Source organism: Varroa destructor, unplaced genomic scaffold (assembly GCF_002443255.2).
Source record: "Varroa destructor unplaced genomic scaffold, Vdes_3.0 BEIS01000001.1, whole genome shotgun sequence".
NCBI lineage: Eukaryota > Metazoa > Arthropoda > Arachnida > Mesostigmata > Varroidae > Varroa > Varroa destructor.
Window position 1 is genome coordinate 65,030,205 of NW_019211454.1, and position 26,300 is coordinate 65,056,504.

Here is a 26,300-nt window from a genome sequence, read left to right on the forward strand (position 1 = left end):
ATTTCCTTATTTAGACAGCGTCGAATCAATGCGTAGACAACACAGGCCGTACGGAAGGTTTTCGCTGAAGAAGTATTGTGGGCCTAGTCTAACGCCTGCTCAACACCAGCCAAATCGGGTAGGATGCACGAAAAGCGGTCGCTTGCCAATATTTGCTGCTAGGTAGAAATGAAGATCTTTCTTCTGCCTTCTTCTTCATCTGCCTGCCTGTGTTTGTCGTGTACCTCTGTTGTATTCGTGCAAGCCACTGTTTCCATTGCCACAGCTACCATCATTATCATTACGGCTACCGTTGCGTTGCAGCTGTCGCAATAATCGGTTTCAAGAGTGTCAAAGCGCCTGTGCAGTTGCACACCGACCGTCGGCGCCCAACGATCACTGCTTAAGACACATAGCGACAGTGTGCATTTCAGCGGTATTGTGCCTATCGGTGCCCCGTTCCGCGCAGCCTTCAAGCATAGACGATTGTCTGTCAATAAATCAGTCAATCAGCACGAACGACTATGTAGCTACATAGTTACATGGTTCGATTTGTCGTTACTGAAGTTGGTAGAAAGGATTGCTCGTTGCCATCGACAACGCCTGTGTGCATTTTTGTGCTTTAGTGAATAACCCAGAAATCCGAGCCCCGCTAAATGGATACCCAATAAACGTGGTAATGTAATGAGCTCAGTATTACGACCCGGGGGTACAACTGATACAGACAACAGTGAGTAAGTTTATAGTGCTGTGGGCTGCAGACTGTCATCAGCGTGAAACGCGCGATGTCAGATTGTCACACTCGGGTATGAGCTAACATGCGAGAAACTGTTCAAATAACATACTGATGTTTGCTTGCAAAGCTATTAAACCTGTTTATTAGGTACAATGCAACTAATCGAAATAGATATCATAGACCTGGATAATAAGGGCAATAGTGACGCAGGCCTCATATCGGGTTCTCAACATGGTCTTGTAGTGTATCGTGCAGTAAAAGTGGCTTCAGTTCCTCCCGGATAATAATTATGTCATAAATATTAGTTATGGTTTAACAGTATCAAAATACCTAACATTTTCTTTAGTTTTTCCATCAGTTTGTTTGCGTAAAGCCGAAAGTTCTCAATTATATCGTATTATCTAGGAGCCTTGCTTTCTCTGACAAGCCCTTTGCAGTTTCACCGCCAGCTACTTTACCGAACCAGACTATCCACTAGAAATTCATAAGGATAAAATAATTGTGGGACTCGCCACAGTCCTTGAGGTAAGCTGGACGGATGGAGATTTCCGTCATCCTCAGGTTGCCAGAAAGCGAGCTAAACGAGAGAACAAAACTGAATATATTCTCTTGAGTACTCAGCCTATTCTCTTCCTAAACCTAATCAGCATGGTATTTTTGTATGATCCTTCTTAATTAGAGTTGTTATCGCCTATTGCGGAGCAACCCGATAAAGTGTATTATTATTTTAAGACAGTCTGCATCTAGCACCCTACTCTTCCAAGAGTCAATTTTGATCCGCGAAAAAAAAACCCTGTTCGTTACTTTATTTATTCTTAAATAAATACAATAAATATCCTTAAATAAAAAGAGTGCAATAGTCTATTTTAATGTTGCAGCAGGCGAGCGCCATCACAGATACGATATCGTTGCCGCCGCAAAGGCAACCATCTCAGCCTAGGTAGATAACCTGCTAGGAGTTTCCGTGCCTGCCATACAAGGTGTTGTCGTACCCAAATAGAGATATAATTTTAAAAATAATGCTTAGCGACGCGCCCAAAAAATATCACCGCCGATCTATGACTATCTTCTTAGAGAAGATCCTATTGTTTGGGATACGGTGTACGATTTCTCAGTAGAACAGTGGATTGTTGCGCACTACAATGACGCATCAAATAATTTTAAAGATTCAAGTTTTTCGTTCTGGGCAGACAAAGGGCTGAGCACTTGTTGATCGTGTGCAAAACACACGAAACTTAGGATCATTTCAGCTGCTAGGGATAGAAAGGGAAACTTGAGCGATAGACTACCTCTAAAGGATATTTTTGACGCTTCTGAGAAAAAAAAACTATTCGTTTTACCTGTTTACCAGAGGAAACACGTGAGTGGCAAAAGCATACTACAGATCTTTAATTACTGATGATATAAAACGAGGCCTTACGTCATCGCCAGGCAGCCTATCTCTCGAATAGGCTAATTAAGCCAGAAGAGTAGACTTGGCTAGATGTCTTTGTTGGTTGGCAACGTATCGATAGTACGGTTACTATTTGTATGGGCGATTTGATGCCCTGTGCGAGTTAGTTTTAGAGAAAAGTGAATTTGTAAGCCTTAGCTATTTATTGTCTCTGATTAACGTCTGTTATTGCAGATATTCTTATGGCCTAACGGCTAATCGGTTCATGGGGTAAGCCTTAGCGCAAACAGCAACCGTCCACTCAACCTCTACTTAATGAATCGATCCGTTGCCGTATCAAGATAACCTTTTCAGTGTTCATTTAATTTTTCATATGTTATAATATATATATATATATATATATATATATATATATATATATATATATATATCGAGCACTTTATTTCATTGGCGACTCCGCAGGAGACGAGTAATGTGCCTGCCCGTTATATGCTGGAAGGTAAGTAAGAAAGAGCGTTGTGTAAAAGTGCTGACACTTGGCACGACAACTAGAAAGTACCGTAACAGAACGCTTTGTAGATACAAAGTAACTTCGGTCAAAGTGCGGTCCTTTCCAACTGCCTTGGTATTAAGTTTAGGCGACACCGCACTTCAATCAAGCTCGTTCAGGCCCATATTTTGTCGACTGCGCTGTGAAATACGGTTATTATTATTATCTTGGGTCATTTTTGAAGTTGGTATCTTCTCCAGTCCTGATTACTTTTCGAGTTGCTCGCAAAGCTTGCGTTAAAGATGCTAATCGGGTGCTAAATAACGTTACTACCCGCGCTGAGTTTAATGCGCAGTTCCGATGGAGAACAACACTTGCACCTCGCAGGATTTTACTTCAACCGATGCAACACGAATTGTAGAGATTTGTCCCGCACCGAAGGAACTGTCAAATACGATACTTCGCGGAAATATTTTCGTTCATCAAAACGCTGCCGATAGTACAATATAGTCTCATTTAGTATGTAATTTCGACCGGCACGATACTAACCAAAATGAGGAATCTTTTAGAGTAAATGGGTCACCTCTAGGTAACTTAATTGCTTGATATAAGCCTAAGGATGTTGAGGGATTCTTTAATTGACGCACAAACATACATCTATGTATCTTACTACTGAAGATTCACATCAATTTTATCTTATTTCCTTCCAGTGGTGTTCCATAGGTGGACGTGCCTATAACGAAACTGAATATACAACGAAGATAACAACGTTCTCCTATATATCTAAGAATCTTTTTACCGATTGAAGAAGAATGACAACTTTTAGCGAAAGCACTCGTGTTCGAGTTCCAGCGGACAATGCAAGCTTAAGAAAATGTAGCAGTTATCTATGTGGCGCTCAGAGGCATAAGTCCAGGTCATTTAACGACCCGCAGGTTACAGATATGTATATGTATATAAAATAACAATGTGATATGTTGCTGGAATGGGACATTAGTATGCAGCAATCCATCGTTATAAAACACATAGGCCCCTGAACGGACATCTTCCCTTGACATCGGTCCATTTACCATTTGTCTGTGGGTCCGTTCGTCAGAACACCTCATCGACTGACTGTCTAGGCATGTGTATTATGGCAGCTAGTTGCTGTTATGATTGTGCGATGCTTTTTTTTTTTAATGTCGCAGCTGCCGCATTGGCCGTCGCCTGGTCTTGTCCTTTACGTGGTAACCGTTGTAATTCTTCGACGGTAACACGGTATCATTAGTTCTATGACGGCACAGCGCAGTTCAATGGACATAGTCGCTGCGGGCTCTTCTGCCGCCGCCGCCTCGGGGTCCGGCGGTAATATTACAGAACGTACGGCGCGCGCGCTAGGGCCCCTACCAGCCTCACTGTTCGGGGTAACAGCTGTCCTTCAGTGAGAACCGAACCAGCCCGCGAATAGTAGTTTGCAGTTGCCGATGAACTACAATCTGGTTTTGGTTAGTCACCTAGCCACATCTGCTGCTGCTGCTGCTGCTACTGCAATTGTAGCAGACGCTGCACTGTTGTGTAGCGACGGCATAGCCTTGACGAAGTCATCCTATTTAGGGAAGAGAATGGCGGCGTGAATAAGTCTATGTGAAAAGGGGGGAGGTTGGGGAGGCTTCCGCTACGGGATAGCTTTCGTTTACTTTTAATCCGCATTTCGTGCCGGTGGCGGGACAAAAAGGCCACAGAAGCTGTTCAGAAGAGCTGGCGCGCGGAGCTGTTGATTTGGAGCGACGAATGTGGAGGCCCGTGCTACAGAATATATACTTGTCGAATACGGTTGTGCATATTTGATGGCTTGACGAGGGTGACTTCAAACGTCCTTCACTAGTGATTGGAGCTAAAAATCAAAAAAGCGTACAATAGGGAACAACGCAGTGATTAGAGTGCAACTAGCGGCAGAGAATACGATCCCAAAAAAATGCTGGTTGAAGTTCGCCTAACGGTCGATGCCCCTGTTTCAGAGAGCGCGGTGGATGCAGATCAACAACAAAGGACTGCACAACAACATGACGACACTGTTATACAGATTACTTACGTGGAAACTTTAGAGTGTGTGAAATCTTCTATAATCGAACAAATTGCCCAACAGCAAGTATCCAGTAGTGAGAATACGGATAAACTCAACATTGGTATCTGTGACGGCGATAATCTTCAGAAAAACACGAAGCTGGTCAAGCCCACAAAGCACTCAAAAGGCAAAATGTTAAAAAAGCTAAGGAATACCGCCAAGGTAAGGGACGTTTAGAAAGGATTTTTAAAACTAGTCAAACCTCACGCATACTAATTAACCCAGTTTTCGTAGCCTTTTCTGTGAGTACCCATCATCTTGTGAAACACGAACCATCTGGAGTGTGAAGCGTTCGTCACAACCTGGTTACTATGCTATCCCCTGTGAAACCTTTCTCTGAACCTCAACGGAGGCAGAACAATATAGGCATTGGATTGTTTCTATGGCGACCTAGCGAGAGCTTTGTTGTAAAGCCCACTCGGGCGACGGATGAACGTAATAGCTAGCAAGATACTACAATTATATTACGCAATATATTGCTCGAAGCGAATATGAGTGTGTAATAACATATGTAACCATATTACAGATAACCTTACGAAAGAAAGTATCGAAGTACGCGTACGGCTTGCTTTTTGATGGCAATAAGCACTGATAACAATAGGCACGTTCTACCAGCGTCTGCTGTCGGTAAATGTCGAATGATTCTGGCCAAAATGCTGACTGCTATTAAGTAAAATAGGCCACTCAAAAAAGGTAGAACTATGTCATTATTCCAGTTAATACCGGACTGTATTCTATAGATATGTAATTGTCCATATTCCGTCAATGCCGATTTCTCGGTGCAAGTGCTGATGAGCTGTTACGGCAATACTCCGATCAAGCACAACGCTTTGGTGTACCTGAATCGATCTGTCGTCACCATAATTTGCTTTATCTAAATAATATAATTACATGCTGAAGTAACTGAAGGCGGACGGCCTCTATTACTACATCAACATGGCACTTTACCACACGTGGGGCGTATACTCCTCGTTATGCGGTTGAAATCAGGTGGTTTTTTGTGGCAGTTCATCGCAAACATTTCTATTGAAGCTTATAAGCCTGTCTAATGCGAGCACACGGATTTACACGCTATTTGGTGCGAGGTAATTTCTAACGAATCTAGTTAATCAGTAAAATTCATTTTCTGGCAAACAGACAATCGTCATCTTCCATCTATACATCTCGCCTTCGGACTGCAGTCTATTTCTGGTGCTAGGTTCTATTTATATTCTAATCGTTACTTGCGTTACCCTAGATAATCGCGATAAAATAAATAACCGACAAAACAGTGACGACAACTTAATAGAAAATTCGTGCCCTAAAAAATACCGTTTTAGCTGTTCACACACTAAAAGCAGCACATTATTCAGCATAGTAGCGACTACCACTGCGTTCAATTTTGAGATTGACTTTGTTTTCCTCCATCGGCATATTTGCCTACAAGCCACAATATCGGTAACAATCATCTCTGAACGACAGCGCATGTATAAAATGCACGATGATTGCACGGCCTTCGCAACCTGAATCCGTATGTATGATTTTGTACTAATAACTTAGGCAACACCCACCGGTATCGTGGCCGACGCAGCGCTTTTTTAACTTGTCCACCCCCATACTAATCAACAGCTTATACACTATCAGAAAATGTTCAGAGCATTGTAAATTAATTCAGCTGGCAGTCTACAATCTATTGTAGAGTATACAGACAGTACGGTATGTCCACTATCCTTATCCAACATTATATATGTATATATATCAGATAGCCATCCGGTTCACGTACCGAACAAAAAGGCCGGTAATAACGATTTTTTGTGACTTTCATGAAGGAAGCATGCCAACGAATTTTCCAAAATGGCCGAGACGGTACGTTTGTCCGGATACGCATTACAGTTTGTGTGTATCTACGAGCCTCTTTCAGACGCTGTCATTCATTGTCTTTCGTCCTTTTCGTCACAGGCTTTTGCCCCCCTCTCACTTGTTGCATTGCCTCCCATCTAGTTTGCCGCAGTGGGTGCCGTTTATCATAAATAGGTTCGAGCAGCAGCAGTTTAATCTTTTAGATAAAAAAAAAACAGTTTCGACTAGATAATAACAATGGCCGAACGATAGATAGTCGCTTCTACTACCATTAGATGTGTAACCAGCATTGATTTGTCTGGCCATTCGATCGCTGGTAGTTAATGGTGCAACGATATCTCAAATATTGCGTCATTTTGTACGCTATTGCAGCCTGGAGAGTGTTACGGCTTTTGCACCACCCGATGGTTGAAGACGAGCATAATACCTACGACGTCGCCAGACGAATTAGAGCGCGCAAATATTGGAAAAATATATTATAGAAATCTACTGTAATAACATGTTAGGAGTTGCTCTAGGAAGTAGACTTCATGCGGCTATTTGCTGCGTAGATTAGTCACGTTTCTAACCCGGCCCTTTTCTGCTCATTTTGCTCAATCCCTTTCAAAAGCCTATGCCCAACCCGCGTGGGTTGCCATTTACGAATGTATGTTTTCTAGCTGATACCGGGAAGGTGTATTCGTAACCGGCAAGATGAAAAGCTTACACAAACTGTTATTGGTGTTTTCAAAAGATATTACTACACGCAAGTCAGAGGGGTTCAACTAATTGAATTTGTTGATATCCCATCTAGCCCAATATAAACTACAGCAACAGTTGTTCCGTTGCATTTATCCTACTAACTTAGGTCATTGGTTTGTTGATCCACTTTCTGTCCTATGCTGTTTGTTCTAACGCGTGGTTCCGCTCTGCCTGAAAGTTTGTCATGTTTCGCGACGCCGCTCGTTCGTTTCGTCTGTTGTTTGTATGACCCGACCCGACCCCTCCTCCCCTTTGTCTCTTTCCTTAATCTCTTTGAGTCTCGATAGTTCTAAGCCAATGCTTTTGACCATGGTCGTTTCGGAATAGTACACCTAATTGATAGGGTATAATCTTGATAAAAACAAAGTCTTATAGCGCCTTTTATAATACACTTTTATAATACAGTTCGAGCACCGTTTGTCATTCAACATGCGCTGAGTATACTTGTCAACGCAACAAAATTGCTGCACGTACATTTAATCATGGATGCTAATGGCTGCTGTGGTGCGCGGAGGCGCTGGTGGGGCGCGATTTCAGACGTGGAAAATGAGAACGAAGGCGGTGCCGGCGTAAGTTCCCGACCGATCAAGTTGGAGTTAAGCATTATAGAAAATAGAACCGTTTTTTTAGTGCGGAAGGTATTCGGTAAATCTGCGTAGAAGTACACTCCAGCGGCCCATGGAGTCAGGCCAATTTGACTGGTCGTGTTGGGAAACAAAAGAGAACAGAAAGACACAGAGTTGTAGTAGTGCACAACATGCATAGAATAAATAGGGTGACAAGCTACTGAATGTTGACAAATGTAAATAATATCAGAGATCTTTGTAAGCATAAATTTAATTATGCTTAGAATATATATATATATATATCATTATATATTGATTAACTTTGATCTGTCACTTCCCGTGAGTTAATTGAGATGTAGGTATCAATTGGGTGCGATTAAAAAAAAAGCTGAAAAGCTTCAAATCCTCGAATATAAAACAAGCAAGCTCTATTGTATTATATCAGTACACCTTAGATAACTCTCCTCTGATCAAACGGGATTCAATCCGCTTCCAGCTTCCAAACAATTAACTTCATTATTTCAAAGGCTATCTTATATAGATAGGTTGAATAAAACTTACGTATTACCAAATTTATTATCGCTCGATTTATTCAAGCCGACTAACAATTTTCACAGCACCATTAAAACAAGTAATCACTCAATAATTTCATCACGTGACGGCTTTCAGTTGAAACCAGCTTCTAAGTTATCATCAGTATGAGATGCGTTCTGAATCTGCGACCCTGTACATTTGTAAAATGCTTAAGGCAATCACAGTGAATCGAATCGGCCTTGTACCGATCCTTCAACAGTTTACAAATATCAAGCTAGTCAAGCCAATATCTAATAGATCTCTCGATTGATCGATCTGGCCTTCGATCAGTTCAATTCAGGTAGCCATGGGTGAATCGAAAATGCCACCCATAACCACTCTTAACGCGCGTGATTTAGAATGTAACTAGTAGGGAGCCAGACGCGTGCGGAAGTTAACTTCACCTAGTGGCAGTGATGTGACAAACCTCAAACGGTGAACTTGCTATAAAATATTACAGTTAACCGTGCACAAGTACGTGTTCAATATGGTTGTATAATGGTACGGAAGAATGGCTATGTGACTGCTTGCTAACGATACGACGTTTACTAATCGTTAGCTGACTATGTTTAATACATACAAACATAGACACCGATCGTCTAAACAGTATCGTCAGACGTAGAAAAGTAAAGTAATATGCCCTAGATCGCTCATACGAACGTCCTGAACCGGCGTAAAACTTTGAGGCTTAGCAACTTGGTAGTCACCTCGATATTACGTGTTCTAATCCTGTTTTTTTCAATTTTTGCGCAAAGTCAGACTACATATAAAGGTTTCCATTTCAATCCAAATGCCTCTTGTTTACTGACGACAGGCTCAAACAAATTAGGCAAAAAAAAAGCGGAGCGGGGAGCATTTTAAACTATTTAACGAAAAAGAAAGCCAGCTAAAAGGAGTTATTGTCGTCGCAGATACGTCGCTTATTTCTCGATTCCTCCACTTGATGCCCTTAAACTTTGGTTCAACCGAAAATTTGTAAAAAAATTCGGTAGTCTTTTTGCTGATATAACTTCTACTCGATTATGCGCACCGCTTTGGATTGATCTCCTTAACATACGTCGCCGATTTGGTGTGCTACTCTATTGGGCAAGGGAAATGTTACGAAAAGTTCGTGATAATCTATGGCTGATAGCGCTACTCTCTTACGCTGCTTCAGACAAAAGCAAAATTATGTTAAGGCAAATACGCAGGTACCTTTTTTTGACGGTAGTGTTACGAAGACACTGGAAGATTTCGAATCAATTTTCACTTGTGCTAAACTGGAGTTTTTTGAGTTTGCACCCCCACAAAATTGAGGTTGACATTTTACCACCCGTACCACTAACCTCCTTGAATATAAAACGCCAACCGCGAAATGGACTTCCGAAGTCCCCTGCCCCATCCACTGCGTATCGATGTTAAGTGTTTTATACTTAACAAATAAGGAATCAGAGGCCTCGAAACGCTTTGTTTGTATTGTCATTACTAACACAGTGTCCTGCCCGTTTTGTGCCTATTTTGATTGTTTAAAGACACTTACCTGTATTAACAGGCTTCTAAGAGACATGCAGTAAACGATGGCCCTTTTAATTTCAGTACCACACTTGTACGATTATAACTGTATTCTATGTTATGTTTTATGAATGCTTCGTATAATTTCCTTTTAAGAATAGTTGTGAACAGGTCTACATCTAACTTAGTATCAATATTTCAAGTCCTTGTCGCTAATCACTTTTGAGAAAACAATTAAGGCTGACACTATACGTTTCATAGAAAATTATGCCGTATATACTTGTGGATAACATACAGGCGACTCGGTCAAAACGAAGTATATAACTACAGTTAGCGAGGCAAAAGACCTAAAGAAACTAAATAATATCAAAATATTTGTATGATTCTCTCTGTAAGCAAATGTATTGTCTTTCATGCAGGAAGTCTATTTTCTTCCTATATCCATAGTAGTATTCTATTGCGTGTTACAAATAGCCCATACTAGACTTAGCTTTGATTACCAATCCTCAATAAATTTTTTTCTACCTATTACAGACATCGAAATCATGCGCCTTTATTTACGTTCGATGTACTACTCCTTTCCTCTAGAATCAACGAACTCAACAACTGTTATTTCAATGTTTACAAAAATGGCATTATTTCGAAAGGCGCTGGTTGTTACAGAGTTTCATATCGAATTCTTTATAAATTGAAGTTTCTTCCTAGCAGCTAGAAATTAAAACATTTTTTTTTAAATTTACAATCTAGGAAAATAAATTCGTCGAATATAAACGTCGATACCAAAATCATACGTTGTGTTGTTATAACGGAAGCGAATCAATGGAGAACAACCTAGAGTTACCAAGTTATTACGATTGCGAGAATATTCGGAACGATGTTTTCTATATATATACATATATATGTGACCAAACGCGTCTGTATCGCAAAACATATTGACCAGATGGATACGCGGGCTGCGTTTTAAGATGCAGCAAGAAAGCAAAGTCACCGTATTTGTTTACGGCTCGAAATAAACTTCCGATGGATCTTGTCACGTTTTGTTCAAGTTTTGACAATTTTTCGTTATGTATGTCTTAATTTTTGCTTTTAGACGTTGTCAAGTGCTTTGCGTTTCAAGGCACGCGCAGACGTTGTAGGACTTACCGTACGAAAAATCCGATCAAAGACCATGTGCCCGTCTACAAGGACACTATAGGCAACCCAATGGACGCGCAGACATAAACAGGCTTCTGACAGAACACGAGTGTTTAGATTCTAATTAACCGCCGCTTCGAACCGCAGGTCGGTTGAGCCGCATCGCCAAAGTGGCCAGCCACTGTGTCTAGGCGTCAACGCTAATTTCATGTCGTCTGCTAGTTTTGTCAACGTACATTGAGAACAGGGTGTCTATACAGTATCCCCTCACCTTTGGAGTTTTTTGTAGGGTTAGCGCATGGGACAGGACACAGCTGGTCAATCCATCTCTTGAATATCGCACAGATGTTGTGATGTTTTGTTTGTGACTCGACGAAAGCGCACTCCATCGTCTAAAGGTTCTCATTTTTAAAGTAACGGCACGTCTTTTTTTACTTCGCACGCTTGAATATCACCATATCAAATGGGCTTTAATAATAATAAAGCTTTAATAATAAAAGCTGCTGCTACTAATAACTGAAAGCGCACAAATCGACCTATCGATCTTTGGCTCTACTGATACACTCAACTCGTTTGGTTAGAGAATAGAGCTAGGAATAGAATAAATGGGTTGAATTCGCTATCAGGCACACATCAACGATAAGGTAGGCAGTTTGCAGGTAGCTTGGAAAGTAACAGCTACAGTAAATAGAAAAAATGATCTGTTATCGACCCAGCGCTTCAACAACGGCAGTTTGTTTAGCTACATGAGCGTCTGTAATCGATTCACGCTACTCCCATTGGAAGCGTTCATTAATTCACCCGTTGGACTATATGACCATTTCATCGATTACCACTTTAACTAAAACATTTTATCTGCTCGCAGAACTGTGAACGTGAGCACATCTCGCAGATGCGGACTCTTCAATAGTTGGATGGCTCGTAACCATGGATATCCACCCCACCGCATTAGACAACACTGGCAAATACCAATATTATTCGTACGATCAAAATGATCTATGCATCATCGCGCCATGTTATATAATATCTCCCTCACAAGCAGCCATGACCTTGAGGTGGCGTAATAGTAAAACTGATGATATCAGTCTCTCACCTGTATCATCGCCATGTTTTGACTGTGGTTGCCATTAGACGGAGATGAAAAAGGCCAGATTCTGGTTCTGGCGTGAAACAATAAGACTTCGTTGGCTGCCCTTGCCCGTGTGGCGTTGTGTGTGTTTATGTGTTTATATTACATACCGCATTATCGTACAGTCGGTACAACCGGCAGTGACTCCCTTTGTGGGGCCACTAGCAGTTCATGCTGGAGATAACGTTTCGCGTAAGATCTGCTGGGCACTATCGCTGCAAAAAGAAACCCTGTCAGGTGGAAGCAAAGTCTCATAGCCTCATTCTTGTCTTGCCGTCATTCAACCAATACGTAAACAGACTATTATGGACCCATTAGATATGTCGACATTCAATACAAGCAAGAGGCTGAGTTAGGATAAATGGCGTTTGGTAAACCATGCGCGAAGAGTTTGTATGCGGTTCGTCCGTGAGAACTGCCGCGCTAGCCGCTGGCGATGCCTTTTAAATAACAACACAAAAGTTAAACAATGTTCGCGCATTCCAAGTTACATAACTTCATTCAGAATAGATTCGTGACAATCTCGCGACTTTGCTGATACCGATGAAGTTCGTCAGTTAAAACGCGTATAATGACAGGACAGCGAATAAGCAAGCCCGCACCGCTGATGGGAACTGGATTGAGCTATTCGGACAAAAAAGTTTTTATCTCATTGGACCTAATAGGCATAAGGTTACTAAGTATGTACGATCGGTAGACGTAATTTATTTCTTATGTTAGACACAATGTTCAAAGGGCGTCTACACACATATATCTATAGGATGGAGCAAGACTCACCCGACAGATTTTACGTCTGTTAGAGTCGTGACACCGTCATGGTAATTAATTGACAAAATTTTAGTTTATCGTACGCGTCCCCTTGTCGTTGCTATAATACTTGGAAAGGCAGTGGCAAAAAAAAAGAAAACGTTACGCAAACTTGTAAATTAAAAAAAAGGCCTATTTATTGTCAGTGGATATCCACACCTAATTCACACCAGATGGACAGTTTCTGACGTACGAACTGTATGGCAGAAGATGAGCTATGAAACGATCAACTGAAATAAGTTTTTAACTATATTTATATGATCGAGAGTCCGCAGTCATGAGAGGCCTGTTGGTTCTTGTTATTGTTTGCCACGGTCCAGCGTCTGTAAATGGGCATGAATAGCAGCAGTTTTTGGATTCGTTAGCCAAAATGTTAAAAAATGTATTTCGTCTACGAGGTTCTTCGATAGAAACAAGCATTACTAATAGAAAAAACATGAAACTAATCCTTGATATTATCGAAGGTTGTGTGCTTCTGGCTGAGTGTTGGTTAGACGTGTTCCATCGATCAGCTGCTTCTATAGTTATTATTATTGAATCCTGTCTATTTCACTTGCATTAAGATGCATGAAAACTTGCCAGTTCCGTTATTAATTCTGAGACATCGAAACATACAGCCACAAAGACGGCAACATTAGCGGCGAAGATCCGACTTGAAAAGTTATCGTCACATTTAGCATCTGTCCAGTCCCCAGGCGCAAACATAGACGAATCATCTAGTATTCCTCAACTGACTACCTACTTCTCTGCGTGCACAATTACGCGAGGAACGAACTTCAGAGATAACGATGTTGTCCAAGCAGATGTTGACTGCCGCAGTGGTTCGGACTTCGGTCGTCAAGTCTCGCTCGAATATAGCTTACCAGCACATTTTAGAAATTTTCTGCCTGCATTTCAAGCAGGACAACTCGGTTCGATAGAATCATATACATCAAGCTAACAATCTTTCGAGCAAAAAAGAAAACAGCAATTTTTTTCATAAAAATTGTAGAAATACAAAATATAATAAAATGGCTATCAATTTGTATCAACGTTGCGTTTCGGTGTAGTGCCAAACTATTTCTAGGTGACTTATTAAGAAGTGCGTTATTCTCCTGTATATTTAGAATTGTAGAGTGGTCTTACAGCATATCAACATCACATTTTTCATGGCGGGCATCACTCAGCACTTAACTAATTAAGTATATGCGAACGTGTAAGTCATTTTAGTTGCCGTCTGAGCGTATGTTACACATAAAGATAATATACTGGGCTTCTAACCCTACTACGATGAATCAAAATTCGTTGTGCGTCTCGTCATGCCCAGTCTGCTCCTCTTGCTTACTTATTAACCAAACTAATTATTATACGTCAAGATGCCTGAGCAAAATTAGGAGGCACGCCTTTGCTCTTTGACGGACCGTTAATAGAGGTCTGATTACATAAACAGCGTTATTTAAGACCAGCTCTTACCTTCCAACTAACGTAATTAAATTCAGTTATGAAATTACGCGAATTCCCGCACCTTACTAGTCTCACTAGTACATAGTGACGTTGATCCGAACCTTGTCTAATATAAAGAACGAGCGATGTAATCTACAGCTGCTTGACGCTTACGCATTCTTCATCGTTGTCTTACTCTGTAGGCGAACATGTACCGCCAAGTTATCGTCTACCTGTGTATGGCTCCAGCGCTCTGTTCGCTGTTGATGGTCCCTGTGGTGCAGTACGTTCTTCTCTATACGTCAGCGATTACTGGACTATGCGTGTTATGGCTTTCCATTGGTTGGTTCATTGCATACTACAGAATGCCCTCAGTTAAGCTCAGTAGCAAAGGAAAGGCGGTCCTCATCACAGGTACGTCATATCATTATTACTGTTATTATAATTTAGTAATAGCTAATACAAGCTCGAACTGTGAACGCAATGCACTGGAAGTAACCGCGGTGTTCCTCGCCTCGGTTCACATTCTATCAACTTCAGTAATATTTTATTGCAGAACATTTGCGCTGTATGAAACATTTATCGATACCTATTTATAACCAGACATATTTCTACCTAATTAATTTGGCAACAACGCATACCAGTGCGTCTAGCAATATTGTTGTTTTTGTCGACATAGGGTAAAGGGTCAGGGGGAGTAAGGTCGCTGTTATATCCGATCGCGGGTACTGCTGTTCAACACTGTAGTTTACAGCTGTAATTTCACAGATCCATCGCGCAACGTTCAGGTCGTAACTTACTCGGGTGTTTTTTCCTTTTGCAATCATTTAAAGATGATATTTGCGGAAGACAAACCGATGTTGGCGAAAAGTTCGCGCTGTCGTTCCTTAATAGTGGGTGGTATGTGATTGCAGCGAAAGGGCAGAGACGGTAGGAAGCCAATATGAATCCGAAACATCTTGTTATAGCTAGCAATCGCAGGAGGTCACCGCTTTTCTCCATAGTGGCTGAAAAGATTTTGTTCAGACATTCATCGCGTTTTCGACGTGAACGATGACGATTCGGCGATATTTTTCTTTTTTTCGAAATTTTCGAAATTATCTGAGAAGCATAGGTGTTCTGCTAATTTTCAAATAAGCAGTCCCGTTTCCTGTGTACCGATGTACATCGAGGAACTAAAGCTACATTTATTATAGGCTTATGGAAAATATCTAAAACCGCATGAAAGTAATCGACTCTGAACAGCTGTCTGTCCTGTTACTATTTCTGTATTATCCTTGGCCATTGATTCGCTGTCCTTTGTTGCAGTTAGCACTTGATAAGCTAGAACGCAAAAAGCCAAAATGTTGTCATAATCGACATTGGCCTATGATTGTCAGCTGTGCATCATCAGGCAGCTATGCATTGAGGACATTGCACTAATGTAGAGAACTTTCAATTGAGCGATGAGCCGTCTGCATTTTGATGCGTGTCACTTCCTTTAAGATCTTTGAAATACTGCTGAAATTTTCGGCGAAGAAGTACCGTGCAGATTTTCTCCCAGTTGATAACCAGATAGTTAAATTAGATAATACGCTGGCAACACTTATGTTCTATATGATATATAGCCGGCGGAATATCCATTTACGCTATCGGCTTCAATTTATGCTGTATGTCGTAGTATATAGTAGTCCATCAACAAACAAAGGAAAAAGTTCGAACGTCAATTGCCGAACACTATTCAACTAGCTGTTGTATTATCGTAACACACTACTAAACACATACTTTACCCGAAACTTAACTGGTTCATTCATTGTGATGGTGGAAGGGCGACGTTTGCGGAAACCAAGTACGGGTACACACATATATGCATAGCAAAGTATTTTGTTTGTATACAGATGGGAAGATGCAAAATGTATGACATAGGGATTGTTCTATACAGTTTAATTAGCAGTATAGCTAACACAAAGTGATAACGTTTCTGCTGAAGATGGTGACGGCAATGGCGGCTTGATGGCATTGGAATAACAGTGCAAACTGAAATGTGATAGCGGGACAAGAAAAATGAGACAAACCCAGTGTGTACAAAGGATAAGTGTTCGGATCGTCCTGCCAATGAGATGGAAGGGGACGGATCTGCTAGGCAAAAACGAGACAATTTATCCTGATCGCGTGATGGATCAACGAAGAATAGCCACAAAAGTGGAGCATCGGCCGCGTCCACAACCAACTTTGCGAATTCTGACTCACCACCGTCCTGGAAGGAGGAGTTGAAATTGTTCGCCCGCCGATGGATTTTCCCATTACCGATAGCCAGTGTCTTCGAGATAAAACTAGCCCCGAATTCGATGCTTTCGTTCTCTATCCAGCATAATTAAGTTGTGAAATGAATAAACGCAGTGGTGTAAGATACACATAAAGAAAATATTTTTGTTTTTCAAAACGAAGCGCCAAAGTGAAGGAAACGGGACTGTCTGGTTGAATATAGAAAGAAAAAATCTTCTGCTAAGACAGTGGATTATTCGCATAGGGTTTTTGTTTTGGATCGGTGACGGAGAGCCTTTGGTTTAATTGTCTCATGTTCATGCGCATGCAGATTTATTTTCCTACGTCGGTTTAGCAAAAGCTCTGACTAATAAAAGTAGGTTACGTAAAGATGTCCAGCTAGATAAATTCACGGTAAAATTCGAACCCCAAAAGAAATGTTCGTTCTCTTCGGATCTTTCTAGTCAAGCCGCTTAGTCAATCTACTCAAAAGTATGCCTTACTAGAGACAAGGCAAATGGAAAGACAGATGCATAGACAGCATTGGAAAATCGAGTGACGTGAACGAACGTAGGCCTGAGAATGAATGCGACGAGGGTTTTTGAATCGGAAGAGTCTTAAAATCTGGATATGGACGTCCTGCCTTTCACTGAAAGGCTGATCCGCAGAATCAGAAAGCGATGGGACAAACTATTTACAGCGTCGGTAAATGGGTTCGGGATCAGTTGGCGCATTTTGAGAATCCAGTCGCAGTTCACAAAGGACGGAAAATAATATCTGTACAGCAATAAGTTATAATCGCGAAATTTCTGAGATCCCTAAGAAAATAGAAAGGTCGACTACAGAATGATCATGCCTTTGAGCGGAATAATTTCTGTATTGGGATGGGCTTCTAAACATTTGCTCACAAAAAAACTCAGATTGTGCGGGTTTCAAGCTGATACTACCCACAGAGTTAACATTTAATCGAATTTTTCATGTTAATTGAAATTTAAAAAAAGTTAGTGTAAAGCATTTATATAAGAACAATATATACATTTTTAAAAGCACACATTAAAGTTAACTTTCGAGATACGACATAAGCGATATCTCGAAACAGCCCGAACGATAGGAAAATCAGTAACTGATTGATTCGCTCAGGGTCGGGAAAAAGAAGTCGAGAATAAACGATAGCTTTAATTTGGGCGCTTTATAAGCCTTTCATACGTAATGGCTTTTCCGTTTGTCGTCTGGAAAATAGCGCCAGAACTAGAAGCAAAACCTATAAGAATTAGTCAATACGATCAAGCATTTGAGAAAATCAGAGTAGTTCCGACAAACGCTGCTTCAAGGACAAATGAAGCAGGTCTGAGCAGTGGCCTTTCAGCTTGGTATTTCTTTGTTCACTTTTTAGGATGCTAATGGTAATAAAATCAGTATCAATGCCGAGCATAAAGTGATCCAATAACAACAGTCGTTATGAATTTCGCTTTCGGAAGGACACAGCCGTAATCTTACAGCCATTGATCCGATCGGATCAAAAAGCGCAGCAGTTAAGCTGTCTGAACGTCTGTCAAGAACGATTGGAAACAACCTCTGCTTATGTCATCAAAAGAACAATTATAAAGAAATATATAGCAAACACAAACATCTCTGTTCAACAAAACGTACCACGCAATATCTACTGCACGTGCCGAAAGTCTCAACACAGAGTTGTCATTATTTAGTAAATAAATTTCTTAATATTAGACCGCCAGATACCAGCTGTATGTCTACTTTTACGGCGTTCTGTATCGCATGACGTATGCCAGAAATTCTGCCCCTATCAGTAGCAGTATTAGAATTTTCGTTCCGACTGCGCACGTTTTATAACAAAAAAACTATGATTTACAAATTACCGGCTCAGTTAATCACTGTTAATTTGATGAAGTTAAACCACAAAAATAGGTCACGTAAGATCCTTAAAGTATCATTCTAGCTTGCGAGAATTACCTCGAATTTAAAAATGTTAAGATGAATGGTTATTTTATGGTTATGGAAACTTACAAGTTTACCGAAAAAAGCGTTTAGTTATAAGTTTTTGCTTTTCTGCGTTTACGAAAATGTATCTGATTCTCATTGCAGGTCGCAATGGAATAATGCCCAAAGGTACACCGATGGTAGCATTGTTGTGTTGGGGTAACATAATAACGTGTAGTAAAGTTATTCGGTATATAGTTATTTCTTCTATTTAATTAGATACTGAGTCACATCTAGGCACGAACGTCAAATCTTAATACGACGCCGGACAGGACCGTATGTATAGTGATTGAAAACGTTATTACGTTATTCGGGTGCAAAGACGGTTGAACGCATTAAATTTTCTGGCTAATCAGTGTTTCATCTGTATATTTAGTTTCTAATTAATCTTTGTAGTTAACTATAACGTTTTTGAACGTAGTTGTTCTGTGTGAACCAATGTCCGATCATTGCAAACTTAAGAAACTGTCGATGGTCAAAAATAGCCAGGTTCTGTATCTCACATTGCCTATAATCCACTACATTGTTATCTTACAGTATTACGGCTCGTACTCGTTGCAGCTGTATGGAACAGCAAAAGCTCTCAGACAGCTGTACTTGAGACGGGCAAATTTCTTTGAAACAGATTTGTGCCAGCGCTTCCCTTTCATAGCACGTCTAGACAACCACAACCTTATTTCATAAGTCTCACATAGCAGTAAGAAGCTCCATCTTCATTAAATAAAAAAAGTAGAAACCCTATGGCAAACGCGCCGCACTATCTTCTGGACCAAAAGCTCCCACTTTGTCCTCTTTTAAAAATACGAAAAAAAAGTCTTAAACATAGAGACACAATTTTTGTAACTTCCTTTTCTACGAAATAGTACAAGTTCTTCCAGGCGTGACCTGTGTCTGTTCGAGAAATAGAAACGCATCTTCTGATAGTACATTCTATAATAAAATATAATATCAAAATAGCTTCACTGTCCATTAAATGATGCATCTTCTGGTTAAGTTATATTCCCCATTCTGTTATATTATCCAACCATTAGCATCCAGTCGACAGTTACAAACTGCGTAAGACCCAATTATTATCTGGAACTAAATGACCATGTGACATGTGCCTCATGGTGCCGTCACCTAGCTTTTACCATCTAACCTACGCTGGTTTTGCTCGGAACAACCTGTAAGACTGATCTAGCTTGACGTTGAACGTAGCATCAGGGTGTTGAAGGTTTTTACAATCTCTCACATGTATGTTTCAGCGTTTTCTTTATTACTTCATTTTTATACGACGTCTCCTCATAGCGAAGAGATATCCATCTAGTCCTTTATGCAAGCTCGATGATCGCTTCATCAAGGATATTACTAATGAACAAACTCGTCCAAAGAAATAGACTGAACTAGGTTGAGCACGAGCTCAAACCATTTGTAGGTCGCATTGTCGTTCAACCTAATACCATTTATTGCTCCAACAGATCAGAAAACTCGATAAAATTCAACATGAAATTGAAAATAACAGACAACAAGACCGTGAGAATTTACAGCTCTATCCGGGAAATTTGTTGTTCTGCGACCGCTAGTACTTTGTTAGAAGCTTCTTCATTGTACAAGTAATGATCCATGTCATGCTATATATATTCAGTTCATGGTGTAATCATCTATGAAGCCACTGAAGAAGAACAGCATGGTAGATTTAAACTGTACGGCATTCGTTTTCCTCTTCTTAGTCGTAGTCTTATTTTTTCGTAAACGTATTTTAAAACGCACAGTTTTTTTCAATGGCGTTTTGTCGAGGTATCTCGTGCTCGTAATTATACATAAAATATGGTCACGCCCAAGTTTATCAAAACGTGCTTCCAATAAAAATATTTCTCTAAGATATGATACTTTGCGATTACTCTCTGGCTTCACTTTTCACGGTAAACATTTACTCTGTATTTTATTTCTCTCTCTCTATCTCTATCTCTCTCTCTCTCTCTCTCTCTCACTCACGAATTACAATGTGTCTTTTGTACGTACGTATTATAAACGATAACTTTTCGAACAATTTGGCCATCCCTTATCCCCCTTAAAAATGTACATGTTTTAAGGGTATTTGGTTTATATGGAATATATACGACAATTTGTTTATGCATTCGGTCCAGTAATTTTATTGCACGCTAACGTCAGTAGTATAACGCTTCTGGAAAACGTGAAGTTTGCATTATACGTGGACTCGAATGGGGTAGCGCAACAAAATCATTTAGACGACAAAAGTAGTTAAGAACTTAAATTCTTTTGATACGAATTTTTCCTTCCATGTTGTCGTTGTTATCATTTCCAATACGAATGGAAACCAATTCGGTCAACTCAATGTTTCTGCTTGGCCCCGAACGATGGAAACACTTGTAGTTAGTTTTTTAAGTTTAGACACCAGTTGATTGAGTGGTGTTCTGGGTATTAATACCAGATAGCTTCCTCCCTCGATATATTTTTTCACCTAAATACTTCCCTAAAGGAAAAGTTTTGCCTATAAAAACCAGTTACTTACTGTCTGACAAACACGGACGCGGTCAGTCAGGTTGTCGGGTTTATCTTTCAGTTTGCTTTTTAGTCTAATCTGACGTAGACATCTGGCTGGACTCAACACCAGGTGCTGCAGGTTTCTGGATCAGTCACGATGCCACCAGTCATCCTAAATAAACCTTAGCCCATATGTCCACTCTGATCGGAAATATTGCCTTCAAAGACAATCACTGTCGAGTCGTGCCACCTACTATCGGTTACGTCCAACGAAAGCATTAGCGTTTGTATAGGGCAAAACCTGTAAAAGCTAGCTGTAACCAAACGTCAGTTAATACTAGACAGGTCTTGTTTAGATCGACTGCCTAAGAAGTTCTTTTTTTTAGGCTGTGATTCGGGTTTCGGTTACAAGCTGGCCCTGAAGTTGGATTGCGAGGGTTATCAAGTATTCGCAGGCTGCCTGTTTCCTGATGGCGAGGGGGCTCGCCAGTTACGGAATTCTGCATCAAATCGACTACATATAATCGGCTTAGATGTTACTAAGGTGGGTTGCAAGCCCATTATTATTGCTATCATACCTTTAGAATAAGACAATTGTAGTATATGAAAGTGCATCGTTGGATCGTATTTGAGTCATGTGTAGGGAGGAACCGCCCATAATATGTTATTTTCTGCTGCGGCCATCGACCACCGGATTCGTCATTACTCCAACAAAACTCAAATTATACTAACTATACAGGTAATTAGCACCTGCTTTAATAACTAACAAAGCTCGTTAGTACAATACGCTGGTTCAATAATAATACAGAGACTTGACCGTGTATAATATAATTTAAGGACGAGGATTTCACATCGGCACGAAGTTTCGTCCAGCAACACCTAAATGGAAATGGTAAGATTAACCTTATCCTTTGTTAAAGTATTATGTTGCCTAAATAGTGTACATATTATAAGACATGATTCTTGCGTGAGAACGTCCATGTCGGATACCTGTGTTATTTTACAGTCTTTCCCATAACGAATGCAACCTACATGTTGAGGGCCATATAATTAATAGATATTGACTTATTATATTCTTCCGCCTTGGAAAAAGGATCCAGGAAAAAGGCTGAACCAATCAAAGTGAAACCCGAAGTCGAAGTAAAATTTTGTACTCGAACGAAAATGGCCTCGTAAAGCAAGCAAAGGCCTTATAACACTTGAATTTCAGTGAGCAAAAATCTAGAAAAAAAACTACAAACCATTCATCAATTATAGGATTCCGAGAGATCTCCCGAAAGTTAACAAACTTGGGAAATTGCTTTGTTGACCCCTAGCAACGAGTTACACGATAAAAGGTAACAAGTCAATGCAATTGTGGTGACAATCGTTTTCTAACCTTACAAATTACGCCGCCTGTTTTCAAACATACTGTTCCCACTGACTTCTCTTGGAGCCCACCGAACCTTGGCTCTTTCGATGATCAGTTCGTCCATCAAATAAAATTCAAGTCATTTCAAGTTTCAACCTGTCACTTCGAAGTTCTTTCTATAGTAATAGAAAGAACATTACGAATATTCATCCCAGAACCACTTCGACAAATCAACCTTCAATACCAAAAGATTTTCCAAGGACACACGTCCTGACGACATATCGATCCATTGCATCTTCTTAATACGGTGCTATAAAGCAATGCTATTTTTGAGACACATTAGAATCCAGTGTATTATCCATTCGTGTATTATAATAACCGATTAACTAGCATCAAATTATAGTTTCCCCTTAATACGACTGGATGGCACAATCGTATCGAAATAATATGTTAGCTCATAACGGTAAAGTATACAGTTCTTGATTATGACCATCTGTGTTATGTGTACTCATTGGTAATTTTGTCAATCAATGAAATGATCCGTTCCTGCTATCCAATTCCGTCCCGCGCTCCACTCTAAGTGCTCTGGGCGGTCGTAGCAAATGCCGGGATCTTTGAGTTTAAGGAGTTTGAATGGTTCACTTCCGATGAAATTTCTCGGACTCTTGACGTCAACGTATTGGGGGTTTGCCGGACAGCTCTTACATTTTTGCCGCTGCTACGCGACGCTAGAGGACGCCTCGTGATCGTCTCCAGCTACGCCGGTAGGTCATCTTTTGACCTAAATATAATACTAGGAATTTTATCGATAATTATCATACTACTAGGTTGGTTCTATCTCATAGCCCGAATCAGTATGGGTAGTTCCAAGGGTTCCGCTAACCAGAAGGTTCCGCTCCACGTCAAGTGTCACTTTTTCGTTCTAAATGAATACAGCATGGAAGTGACTCCTAGCATCCGGCCAAATTGTTTGCTCGCCCATAAAGTATAATAAAAATATATGACAAATGCCATTTTCTGAAGTAGCTCTTCATCTTCACAATGTTTCTTCTGGGCTGTATTCGATAGGTCGATTGACTCCTAGTTGGCATTCAGTGTATTCGATGTCGAAACACGCACTTATTGCTCTCGCTGATGGCCTGCGGAAGGAGCTGTACAAATTTGATGTCGGTGTTGTGACTATTGAACCTTTCTACTTTCGGTAAGCCTTTCGCTACGTGTTGAAAAATCTACCTCAAGGCCTTTAGTAGAATAGACTCCTACTTACCATTAGACCTAATTATAACCTCTGCAGCCTTTTCAGTCGTAAATGTTGATCTATTAGATATTCCTAACGCCAAACTGTTCTATTTTACGACGTCCCTATAGGACTGCAATTCTTCCACTGTCAGATGTTATCTGTGAACGTTTCCAACGACAACAAGGTTCTGAAATGAAGGCGCTTTATTCAGACGAATACGTCCGGACGGAAGCGTATTCACAGATTGCCTTCATGGACCTGCGTGCGAGAGATAACGCGTATGAAGTAGTGGATACAATGGTATGTACTGGATCACAAACGACTCGAGGCGTATAGAAAGCTAGAATAAAAATGAATATTCATCTTTTCTATGTGACAAGGGAACTACTGAGGTTGTGTGTGACCGTACAACTAAGTTTCATTTACAGGACTTAATCATTATAATGCAAGGGTATATAGCTTCTTAAGACCTCAAAAAAGAGCCACATCGTATAAACACGTGTTAGAGTTGATCTCCAGATGTACTGGTCGTTATTACAAGGGGCTGCTAAGAACACAGTGCGTCTAGAGTAGTTCTAGTGAGTTGTCGATATATAGTACAGTTACTAGGCAATTTAACGACATTCAATCACCTTTAGGCCATTTATGCACAGGCAGACTGGCACCGAATCCTTCCTACCTAAATAGACCAGTCTTAACAACTTACCCTAACCTATTCCATGTGATGTCAATGCTCTGTGGGACATGCTCGGCAGGCGACTGCGATCTCAGTCCAGTATCCACAGAGTAATTATCGAGTGGATGGATTCTGCAATTGGGCCCTTTGTCAGCTTTTCTTGCATGTCCCGCCAATTCTGGTCGATTGGGCTGATTATCTTGCACACGCGAGATGGTCTCGCGGAATCAACGACAAACTCATTCGGAGACAGTCTGCTTATGAACGTCTCTTTGGAAGATTCCCCATCCCGGACGACTCGACTTTAGAAAAAAATACTCATTAGCTGAGATTCAACAATGTATCATTGCTGACACATCAGCAATAATATGTTGTTAATCAGCAGAAGTTGAAAATGAACAAATTTTTGTAATAGAAGGAACTTGGAGAGCGAGGCATTACAAATACTTTAGTTTGAAAAACTGAAATTTTGAGTTTTTTGCACGTATGAACCGTTTGGTGTCTTTCCTATCATTCTATATGTGTATGCATTTTTCAGAAGGTTATAGGTGCTGAGTGCTTCAATTTAGGGTAAACGTAAAAAATCATGACAAAGCGTACCTGTTTAAAAGCGGTTGGACACATTAAATTTGCCAAATATAATGATGCTAAATGAGAGCCATTTTTCTTGAGAACGTATATGATATTTACACGATATTTTGATCGACGATTTCAAGTTTCAACGAAGACGAGGATTTCCTAACGGTGAGAGTAGTCCACGTCCATCCCAGAGACAGCCTAATTATATATATATATATATATATATATATATATTAGGAACCGCCTATTTTAAGACGTGTGAATGTCTTTTATATAGCACTTAGTATATTTATGAGCGAATTTCTTTTTTATGTATGAATTACGTAGCTCTTGGTAAACGAACTGTGCAGTGCATATTGTAACGGAGAGTTCAATAAATAATATATTTTTGTATTCTGGCTGGTTCTTGCAATCACCCATCAGTCAGCTACAATGAAGAGATACATTGCGCATATCTTATTTATTAATTTCCTTATATTCTTCACTATTTATTCTAAACTTAACGGAGCACATATAATTGCTACCGTGTGACCTAATAATGTCTCGTCGTTCACAGAGAAGAAGATGTGTTCTTCTTATCATACAGACATACTGTACTGTGAATGAAAGAAGCTCTTTACCGCTTGCAAAGCGAATATTCCAAAAGTCTTGAGTTCTGATATTGATTTATTTACAACACTGTAATTCTCTCAAGCATACGGCGTTACGGGATCAGTGCGACGTCCTTTTCTTCCGATCACCTAAGACACCGAGTCCTGTTCGAATTTTAATGAGCGTTTACAATTAGGCGAACGGAAATTGCACGCATCGTGCTATAGAACTAGATATCTTACTAATAACTTCGCGTATTTCGAACTCTCGGTATCAAGTGAATTTGCTATTTGATTGAAAAGGCCAGTGGTTAAATATTCACAGAACATAATTAGTACTATCGTTCGTGTATGTACTTTTTCTATGGATTTCAAAGGGAACTGTGTCAGATTGTTTCAAATTTGATCGCTTGCGGCTGAGGAGGAACTAATCAAATGGTGTGTTTGATAAGCCTCCCTTAAATTAAAAGAGTCGTATACAGTCTACATCTATGCTCTTACCCTGTTTTTACCCCCCATTTTTACCGAAACTGAACTCGCTCCAGCGATTCGATAGGCCGCGTTTTTGCTGAATAACGTTCAGGTCAGGTATATCGTGTCCGGTATCGCATCCGATATCGCTGATAGGCCACCAGCGTCAGGGAAAAACGGCTTTAAGGTAACTCCCATTGGTTGATTCGTCTTTTCAACCTGCAGTATGAGCAATGAAGGCAACGAACGTTACGTATACTTGC

At 40.4% G+C, this 26,300-nt stretch overlaps 2 protein-coding genes and 2 long non-coding RNA genes across 13 annotated transcripts in view; 2 read left to right on the forward strand and 2 right to left on the reverse strand.

The window, feature by feature from the left end:
* Positions 1 to 11,916, reverse strand: part of LOC111243500 (uncharacterized) — a 100,356-nt gene extending 88,440 nt beyond the window's left edge. The window contains exon 1 of one of the 2 annotated variants that reach the window (XM_086992464.1): positions 11,318 to 11,916. In XM_086992464.1, coding sequence (XP_086848590.1) covers positions 11,318 to 11,435 — 118 coding nt within the window. In that variant the 5' untranslated portion in view covers positions 11,436 to 11,916. The other variant, XM_086992492.1, reaches the window with a different exon arrangement.
* Positions 1 to 25,369, forward strand: LOC111243495 (retinol dehydrogenase 16-like). Of its 9 annotated transcripts, none has more exons than XM_022789167.2 (10): positions 14 to 118; positions 2,571 to 2,607; positions 4,596 to 4,864; positions 14,608 to 14,818; positions 21,517 to 21,674; positions 21,968 to 22,022; positions 23,063 to 23,245; positions 23,550 to 23,682; positions 23,850 to 24,021; positions 24,477 to 25,369. In XM_022789167.2, the coding sequence occupies exons 1-10, from the start codon at positions 29 to 31 to the stop codon at positions 24,720 to 24,722; spliced, it is 1,554 nt and encodes a 517-aa protein (XP_022644902.1). In that variant the 5' UTR covers positions 14 to 28; the 3' UTR covers positions 24,723 to 25,369. The 9 variants fall into 9 exon arrangements, with proteins under 9 accessions (XP_086848463.1, XP_022644902.1, XP_086848452.1 ...); XM_086992306.1 differs by lacking the exon at positions 14 to 118 and adding an exon at positions 750 to 785; XM_086992315.1 differs by lacking the exons at positions 14 to 118; positions 2,571 to 2,607 and adding exons at positions 5,229 to 5,329; positions 7,688 to 7,851 and having other exon boundaries at positions 4,724 to 4,864.
* Positions 13,090 to 15,187, reverse strand: LOC147758980 (uncharacterized). The gene is made up of 2 exons (XR_015329969.1): positions 15,046 to 15,187; positions 13,090 to 13,305 (listed from the first exon to the last, which is right to left on the reverse strand). It is a non-coding gene; the product is annotated as an uncharacterized LOC147758980 (long non-coding RNA).
* Positions 16,123 to 16,808, forward strand: LOC147758981 (uncharacterized). Its single transcript, XR_015329971.1, has 2 exons — positions 16,123 to 16,232; positions 16,374 to 16,808. It is a non-coding gene; the product is annotated as an uncharacterized LOC147758981 (long non-coding RNA).
* Positions 25,370 to 26,300: the final 931 nt, after the last annotated feature.

What these genes read in the sequence shown, in the direction of transcription:
- LOC111243495 (XM_022789167.2), top strand. Translation starts at nt 29, where the DNA reads ATGCGTAGACAACACAGGCCGTACGGAAGGTTTTCGCTGAAGAAGTAT. An exon ending in CTCAACACCAGCCAAATCGG is followed by an intron (nt 119 to 2,570) that starts GTAGGATGCACG and finishes GCGACTCCGCAG; the next exon opens with GAGACGAGTAATGTGCCTGC. An exon ending in ATGAAGTAGTGGATACAATG is followed by an intron (nt 24,022 to 24,476) that starts GTATGTACTGGA and finishes CATGCTCGGCAG; the next exon opens with GCGACTGCGATCTCAGTCCA.